The 9,940-nt window shown below is 34.8% G+C and overlaps 1 protein-coding gene across 1 annotated transcript; it reads right to left on the bottom strand.

Annotated features, from left to right (window-relative positions):
• Positions 1–4,124: 4,124 nt before the first annotated feature.
• On the bottom strand, positions 4,125–4,640 carry LOC142168149 (secreted RxLR effector protein 161-like). Its single transcript, XM_075228813.1, has one exon. The coding sequence runs from the start codon at positions 4,638–4,640 to the stop codon at positions 4,125–4,127; it is 516 nt and encodes a 171-aa protein (XP_075084914.1).
• Between the last annotated feature and the right edge of the window lie 5,300 nt (positions 4,641–9,940).

Below are 9,940 nucleotides of genomic sequence, written 5' to 3'. Positions count from 1 at the left end.
GGTTCGATTTTCTGAGGCCTAAGTGAGGGCCGCACCTGTGATGGAAATTCTGTAGGTGCGGAGCCGCAGATACGGCTAAGGCCTCACAGATGCGAAATCGCTGGGCAGAAAAGGGGGTATTCAAGGGTTTATTCTCATTTTTCATCTTTTGGTCCTAGAGAGCTCGGGTTGTGGCGATGTTTTGAGGGATATTCAAAGAAATTATCGGGGTAAGTGATTCTAACCCGGATTTGACTATATTACATGAATCCATTGTTATTTTTATTATTTAATTGGTGATTTGAGTTGGAAATTTGGGAAACAATTGTGAAAACGTTTTAGACTAAATTTTGGGGATTTGAAAGGCGATTTGAAGTCGGATTTGAGTAATTCTTGTATGGTTGGATTTGTTATCGAATGAGTGTTCGGATTTTATAATTTTGGTCGGGTTCCGAGATGCAAGCTCAGGGTTGACCTTTTGAGTTGACTTTTTACTTCTCTTTAAAGATTGCAACTTTATTATTCAGAATAGCTTCATATAGTTTATATTTATGGTATAAAGTTATTTTGGCTAGATTCAAATCGTTCAGAGTTGGATAATCGAGGAAAAGGCTTACTAGTGAATTGAGTTAGCATTTTTTGAGATAAGTATCTTGCCTAACTTTGTGTGGGGTAATTACCCCTTAGGATTGGTGTTGTTTGTGTAAATTATGATATATGGAAGCCGTGTACGCAAGGTGACGAGTGTGTACACGTGCTAAATATGGTAGTTGACCGATTTTAGTTATGTAGACTCCTTTCATGCCTTTAATTGAGTTACCATAATACGTCATATTCGTCATCATTAGTTTATCTTCACATGCTTTACTTGTCTTATCATTTACTTATTAATTGTCTTTACATGCTTAGTTGAAGTTATTATTTTCTCTATTCCTTATTCATTATTTACCGTTGAGTTCCTTGCTTTAAGTTGTTATTTCTTAGAATATCTTTCAATTATGAAATTGGTATTGAGTTATAAAGGCCATGATTCACATTGAGGCAAAGTTATAAAGATTTGAAATACCATTCTTGTTGAGTTATTCATTTTCGATTATTATTGTTAAGACTCTTGTGCATATTGTGGTTGAGCGAGAGGCTATTTATTGTGAAAACACTATTATTGTTGACTTCTTTGGTAAAGTTGTGATATTGGGCACTTGAGGTGCGATTTGTGATACGTTGTGATATTGATACGCATGCGGTAGTATAAGAATTTGAGGTTAAAATGTATGCGGTGAGATAAGATGGGCTTGATACGCGTGTAGCTAGTAGGGAACTACTTGAAGCCACGCGGTGTGCTAAAGAAAGTATATTTTACATGCTCCTTGCTTTATTCTCTCAAATTACTATGCTTTTTATTTCCATATTGTCTTAGGCATACAGAATTCTAAATTTACACGACTTGATATGTTGAGATTCATGAGAGTGCTTTCTCTTTATGCATTCTTTTTAGAAAGAGATAAATATGTCAAAACTTTCACATTTTGAGGAATTGCATCTCATTTACATGAACAATATGTTAATGTTAAAATAATAATAGTAATCTATCAACATAGTTTGGAGAAATTTGAAGTTGGCCCATTAGATTTGTTTGATTTCTTCTACCTTTAAAATTTGAAATTTTCCTCTATGTTGGAAAATCTTTATCGTCTTTCTTCGCTTCTTTATTTGAGATATGAGCACTAACAATTGATCATTACTTCATAATTGTACAGGTAGTTTTAGTCAACAATTGTAAAGAAGAAGACTAAAGACTGTACGGTAAAAGCATCGCTGCTTGCCAATATGTAAATAGTATTAGAATGTTAATTATTCTCGGACATATGATGTAAAGAATGTGACACTTTATACTATTATGGATGTAAATAATGTAAGCCAACAATAGAACATCTATTAATGGATATTTTGTACCAAAATATATGTGAATAATATCCAGCTGATTTGCATCATGTTTTATTATCTGCAAATTTCATATCAAAATAAAGTTAATGAAAATAGCAACACCAGTTTTTACAATATTGACTCTAGCTCATTTCATCCATGATTCCTTTCATGTTAACCTGAGTTTTAGCGAAGCATTTTCCTATTATTAATGACCTTTGCAACAGTTTCGAGCACATTTGAATTGACACACTTACTGGTTTCTCCTCCATATGTTCTTTCTCGCACTCTTTTTTGTGTTTATTTGAGGTCTTCTATGCAGAATTTAGATTTTATTATTGAATATCTATTTGTTTGGCGGTTGAGCTACTAAAATTAGTTTTGCACCAGTTTTATATTGGCACTGATATACTAGCTGACGACATTTTGCTTCTATTGACTTTCTCACTTTTTTATTTTTCCATGCTCTTTAGTCTTTTATCTTTATTGCGAATTATAGAAAATAGCAATGTGTGCTACATCGTTGTTGCATTTATTTATTCAAGAAAGAAAAACTTGATTATTTCGGTATTCATTCTCTATTGCGTACATGTTGCACATACAAAATGATCTCTACTTTTAAAGTGGCATCGTCTGCTTTCCTTATCTGAAAGTTCTACATTGTACTTCTCTGTTTTTTCGAAAGCACCTAACCGAGAGCATCAAAATTGACATCTCATCCACTACATTAATTCAGTTTGATTTCTTGCACAAACTTAACGGTAATGTTAAAATTAACATATTTCTTGCTTAGCATGTGATTTTCACAGGAATATCATTTATGTTGGGGTGAAATTCTCTTTCTAGCATATCTCTAACTTTCACTAATTGGTGACTGCTGTCAACTTCTTGCTGCTTAATATATCTTTCTGCCTTCCCCACGTAAAGAACTCTACTTGATTGATAAAGTTGTTGACTATTCTTAGTGTTTGCCCTTTTTATTGGTTTATGCTTTTGCAGGAAACCTCTCGATTATTTAACATTCTAAAAAACCATAGATATTCTAAAGTTGTGAGCATTCTTCCCTTTACTTAATCAGTACAAGGATGTTAAAGAAGTTTAAAGGTCAAATACAGCCGCAACCCCTTAAACTTGCCTCACATTTTCACTTAGACATTTGGACTTGGGCTAGTACCTATTGAACACCTAAACTTCTTCAAAGGTATACCAATTAGACACATTTAGCTGTGAAGATTAAAATCGAGTAACAGGGACATCGAATTTGTGTACCTGTTAAAAACATCGGAAATTTTTGCAGAATCTGCTCCAATCAATTGCCCGAATCCGACTTCTTCTCTCTTGAAAACGAAATTCTTGTTCACGAACTAAAGTAGCAACACTGATTGACGCTTCAAGAGATAGTAAAAGGTCAAAAGGTATTTCAATAAAAGTTAATATAACTTCTTTGGGATCTCACACAATGAAGAAGCAGGGATTCATTCTTCCATTATCCCATGGTCGATAGCACACGCGGTATGAAACACATGTTACGGTGTTCTCACCTTATATGGGCGCGTGTGCCTTATTCTTTTAATCATTCAACACTGTACATATCTTGGTCTAGACACCTCCAAATGTCTAACCCGAGTTTCTCACTTCAATAATCCTCAAATCATCTTCTTAGAGAAACTCGCATCTCGCTTACAAAACAAGTCATAATCGAATAGTGAAATTCGTAAGTCTGATTAGTTGTCAAGACCGACCTTTACAAGTAAATATAACCTCGCATTATCCAAGGTTCTATAAGGTCTCATCTCTTCACGATTCTTAACGTAAGAGGCGATTGCTCGTGTGAGAGAGCCAATCTCGCTACTTGTTCGACACACTTTATTAACAATACATTCATCACATGCATACGAGATATAAGCATAAATTCAAGAGTCAAATATTGATGAGCATATTATAATAATCAAGTCATTTTACAATACATAAATATATATTTATATCCTTCGCAAACCTAGAGCCATTACATATTTCTCAAACAAGTCTCTAGATATCGCCTTTGTAAAAGGATCAGCTATCATATTTCGCGTAGGAATATACTGTAAATTTATTTCTCCACTTGCTACCATATCTCTAACAAAGTTATACTTGATGTCAATGTGTTTGGTCTTGATATGATACTTAGGATCTTTTGTGTATGCGATGGCCGCTTGACTATCACAATATAGAGTTATGGGACTCTAAGAGTTCTTTGTAATATCCAAATGTTCAAAGAATCTCTTCAACCAAACAGATTCTTGTACTACAGACGCACAAGCCACGAACTCAGCTTCCATCGTTGAAAGGGTTGTACAAGTTTGTTTCTTACTTTTCCATAATATAGCATCACCATTAAGTAAGAAGGCATAACCGGATCCTGATTTTCTATCATTCCGGTCACCAGCCCAATCAACATATGTATATCCTCTCAAGTATAAATTATTTCCTCTATAACATAGTAAATAATCTATAGTAGTTCCCTTCAGGTATCTGAAAATTTTCTTCACGGCTTTCCAATGTTCTCTTCCAGAATTGGATTGATACCTGCTAACCAGACCTATGTCATAACAAATGTCTGGGCGAGTACACATCATAGCATACATCAAGCTCCCGACTGCACTTGAATACGGAACTCGAGATATGTCTTCCTTTTCATTTTCAGTCTTGGGGCACATTTCAAGGCTTAAAGTTTCACCTCTCGCTATAGGAGTATCCATGGATATACAACTATTCATGCGAAAATGCTCCAAAATTTTCTTTATATAAGTTTCTTGAGATAAACTCAATAACTTTTTGGAACGGTCTCTTTGGATATTAACTCCAAGGATATAGTATGCCCTACCCATATCTTTCATGTCAAATGACTTTGAAAGCCATGACTTGATAGTTTTTAAATACTCCAAATTATTTCCGGCCAATAAAATATCATCTACTTAAAGAGAAAGAATTACAAACATCTCATTGGACTTTTTCACATAAATGCAATGGTCTTCACTGATCATGATAAAATCATACGAGATCACCTCCCTGTTAAATCTCAAATACCATTGCCTTGAAGATTGCTTCAGGCCATAAATAGATCTTTTAAATTTACAGACCTTCTTTTCTTGGCCTTTAATAATGAAGCCTACAGGTTGTTCTATATAGATTTCTTCATTTAGTTTTCCATTGAGAAAAGCTGTCTTCACGTCCATTTGATGTAATTTCTAAATCCAAACGTGCAACAATAGCCAAAAGTAAGCGAATTGAGGTAAATTTCACAACTGGTGAAAATATTTCCTCATAATCTATTCCAGCTTCTTGAGTAAAGCCATTTGCCACCAGTCGTGCCTTGTATCTTTCTATTGACCCATCCACTTTGCGTTTAACTTTGAGAACCCATTTGTTCCCAATGGCTCTTCCTCCAGGCGGAAGGTCAACTAGATCCCAGACTTTATTGGTTTTCATGGACTCTAATTTTTCTTTTATTGCTTTCATCCACTCATCTTTTCCAGAGCTCGATAAAGCCTCAGTCACAGACTTTGGCTCATCCATTTCTGTGGGAGATACCAAGAAAATATAATCTTCAATCTCATAAGTACGTTTGGGTATATTTTTCCTGGCACTCTTTCGTAGTTGAAATTCAAGTTCGTCAGAAGGATTTTGGGATTGAGAGTTCCCACTCCCACTCGGATCAAGAATAAGATCTTGATCAATTTGATTATCAACTGTGTCAGAATACACTTGCTGACTATCTGAGTTCAACATTTCATAAAGAGGCTCTCCATTCTTTACCTCGCCCTTATTTGAAAAATCATTTTCCAGAAATGTGACATCTCGTGATTCAATCTCAATAACACTTCCATCCTCTAATTAACCAATGAACACATACCCTTTGGAGTGTTCTGAATATCATATAAAGATACATTTCTTGCCTTTTGGACCTAATTTACCAAACTTTCTAAAAGAATCTTTTACATATGCAGCACAACCCTAAGGTCATAAATCTTTTAAGTTTGGTTTATTACCAGTCCATAGCTCATAATGAGTGGAAAAAACTGATTTAGAAGGCACTTTGTTCAATATGTAGGCTGCAGTCAATAACGCATCTCCCCAAAAGGAGATAGGTAAATTTGGCTACGCCATCATGGACCTTATCATGTCCAGTAGTGTTGTATTCCTCCTTTCTACTACACCATTTTGTTGAGGTGTATAAGGAATAGTTAACTATTTGGTGATGCCCTTTTCATTACACAATTCTTCAAATTCTTTTGAAAGATATTCACGCCCTCTATCGGTTCATAAGGTCTTAATTCTTTTGTCTAATTGATTCTCAACTTCATTCAAATATTTCTTAAAACATTCAAGTGCTTCAGATTTATGAGAAATCAAATAGACATAACCAAAGCGCATGAAATCGTCAATGAACGTAATGAAATATAAAGTACCAGACCTAGCCCTTACATTCATTGGACCACATATATCTGAATGAATTAATTGCAATGGAAAATCAGCTCTCTTAACCTTTCCAAATGGTTTACGTGTAATCTTTCCGACAAGATAATTTTCACATGTTGGCATTTTAATTTTAGAGAAAGAACCCAAATGTCCTTCCTTAACCAATCCATTCATTCGATCCTGCCCTATGTGACCTAATCTTGTATGCTATGTAATAACATCAACATCATTGTTACTAGAATAACATGCCATAACACAACGGTCAACATAATAGTTATACATAAAAGGATTATAATCTAACACAATAAAACCATCATAACGATGTCCAAAACCATAAACAACATTGTCTAGAGTAATTCTAAGACCATTGCGACTAAAGTTCAAATTGAAATCTAATTCTAGAAGAACAGACACATATACTAAGTTTCGTTGAATCTCTGGAACATATAGGACACCATGCAACATCAAAGATCAGCCACAACGCATGTCCATTCTGCAAGTGTCTATCCCTTTGACTTCAAGCTTTGCATTATTTCCCACATATACATACCTTGATCCAGGTGAAACTCGACGAAACTCTATAAACGCTTCTCTATCATGGCTCACAAGGTCGGTGGCCCCTGAGTCTACAATCCACACAGGATAAGATTCAGTTAGTAATACAGTGCTAGAAACATATATAGCACTTAGAGATGCGTTTTGAAATGCTATCTTTTTCGGCTCAGTGCACTCACGGGCAAAATACTCTGGAACTTGACAATGGTAGCTCTTCATCTTGCTCTTGTCTTTCTTCTTGTAGAACCGTTTTTCTTTCTTGGAATTTGGCTTGTTTCTTTTCTTGGAGGTTCCTTATCCGGTTTCCTTACCCTTTCTGTCATTCTTCCAGTTTCTCTTGCGCTTGAAGTTTGATCTCTTTGTACCACTTGATTCTGCCACAAAGGCATTAGGTACAGCTTTAGAAGCACCAAGTCGTTTGTCTTCAAGCTCCACATGACGGGCAACATCAGCAAAAGTTTTGATGCTATCATTGTGGGTCAAGTTAACCTTCAGATGTTCTCAATTATGGGGAAGAGACCAAATCACTGCCTGAACCTGCTGCTCATCATAGAGAACATGGCCAACACTTTTGAGTTGAGCAATCATATTTGACATCACCCTTAGATGTTGCTTGACGCTGTGATCGTGACGCTTTTTGTACGTGTCAAACTTGATTGTCAGCTATCGAAGGTGAGTCATAGTTGTACCCCCATATGCCTCTCTTAAATGTTCCCACATGGCTTGAGCAGTAGGATATTTCTCACATTCGTGGATGATATTATCAGCAACTGAACTTACAATAATTTCACGTGCAGTGCAATCTTTCTTTTTCCAAATATTATAAGTTTCCAGATCCCTCCTATGTTGGGCAGTGTTACCCTCCTCTGGGTGACTCATAGTATGGTTAATACTTTCAAGAGCATCTTTCTCTTCGAGTACATACCACATCTTACGACTCCCAGATGTCATAATTTTCACCATTCAGTTTGTCACCCTTGTTCAAGTCAGTAATGATATTTTTCGATGCCATGTCTGTTATTAGAGATACACGTTTAACTCATCAATATATATACTACAGTCAATTTATGCATGTGATTACACACTCAAGTAAATTAATTTTAATATTAATTTTATATTTAGTATAGAATCGAAAGGTCACTACGTTTTCACTCATCATCTATATCTAAATATTTTAATTAATATTAAAATCACTTCTTAATGTGTCCTTCATTTCAAGTCTCAATCCCATTACAAAATAAAACAATAAATACTATATGTAAATGGTGAAACAAACAACATAATTTAAATTTCATTAAGATAAAACACATAATAATAATTTACATGTTTGCTAGGACATACATGTACCAATCGAACACTAACTCTTGTACATATACGCTAAAAGGTGCACTAGGCCAAACATCATGATAAATCTCAGTTTAAATTTCACCCCAAGGTTCTCGAAGAGAGTCCGCTAAAATAGCTAATGCTTCCCAATCAGTAATCTCTATGTAATTAGCCAATTCAGCTCTTTTTAACCTAAAAAGGTATACATGTTCAGGAATTGAAGCATCAGGGCCCATTTTAAATTCCTTAAACTCCCTAAATTTCTTTTCTCCTTCTCTTTGTTCAGCCCTCTGATTCCTTAACTCATTTTGCCTCGCCCTTGGGATATTCCTGATGACTTCAGGCTCCGAGTCTGAATCATTATAGAAATAAGTCCTGCGACGACGTATCCTTCTACGATTTTCCCTTCCTTGACTTCGAGAACTCCCGCTTGGAGTAATTCGAACTTGTCCCTGTTCAGCCATATCTATAGGACCAAGGAAATAATAAGAATGGCTACAACTATTCAATGTGACAACATATATCACAATTACTTGTAGAAGGATATCAATTGAGGGATTAAGACTAAACTTATTTTTTTTAATACTAAGAAGGCAGTAATATTATTAGGATCTTCAAAGTTTAAAAGTTTCTGTTCTTCATAGTTTTGTATTTTGCAATGACATACTTGGGTTCACATCTCAAGAAACAATAATCACATTCATATATAAAAGCACTGCAACATTTATGGAACCCATTCTTCTATTTTTATGAATCCATGTAAAAGTTAATAAAAAAATATTAATTAATTTAGATATTCGTCCACAAATTCAGTCAACTACAAAAGTTAGATGACCATTGCAGTGAATAAAATGTGACGATAGGTCATTAGGAACAATCAGAAGCCACAATCTTTACTTATGTCAATAATGCCTTCGAGAAGATTTGTGTAACAAAAAATGTCAGCATTATGACAAATTGGTGATACTACACCAACACCCAGTAGCAATAGCCATTGTTTTTATGCAAGAGAATTCTATGGCTTCATGAGAATACTCAACACAAAGAAGAGAATTCTATGGCTTCATATCCTTTTTTTTTCTAAATCTTTATAATAGTCTTTAAGTTCACATAAAATTCTTAAAAGTATGTCTTTGTTTAAGACTTAAACTCTAAGCAACAGAATTTTTGATTCTATTTCTAGGGCTACATAGAGCCGCACCAACACTGTTCGGTTAAGCCGAAACTATTCGACAAACATCAGCAATCATTGATGGAATCGATCAAATCCACACACAGATTAAACCAAACAACAATACCTTAATAAATTAATAAGATTCTCACAAACATCATAAACAACGGACACAAGAGTCCGATCACGATTCTCTTATTAACAGTGAATACGGTTAATATTGTCAAGTAAATTTGATCACCTATTACTGTATCATTTATTCTGACGCAAATTTTCATCCAATCTTTTCAGTCACAGTCTAGGAATCAAATAAATCTTATGCTCTAATACCAATGAAGATTAAAATCGAGTAACAGGGACATCGAATTTATGTACCTGTTAACAACAACGGAAATTTTTGCAGAATCTGTTCCAATCAATTACCCGAATCCGACTTCGTCTTTCTTGAAAATAAAATTCTTGTTCACGAACTAAATATCTTGTTTTTGTTTAACACAGTGTGTTTCTTTCTTTAGAGAGAATCACTTC

The sequence above is a fragment of the Nicotiana tabacum genome, chromosome 13 (genome assembly GCF_000715075.1).
Source record: "Nicotiana tabacum cultivar K326 chromosome 13, ASM71507v2, whole genome shotgun sequence".
In the NCBI taxonomy this organism is placed as follows: domain Eukaryota; kingdom Viridiplantae; phylum Streptophyta; class Magnoliopsida; order Solanales; family Solanaceae; genus Nicotiana; species Nicotiana tabacum.
This window is presented reverse-complemented; position numbering and strand designations above follow the sequence as displayed.

Bases quoted from the DNA above. Each gene is read 5' to 3' on its own strand.
- LOC142168149 (XM_075228813.1), bottom strand. From the start codon at position 4,640: ATGGATACTCCTATAGCGAGAGGTGAAACTTTAAGCCTTGAAATGTGC.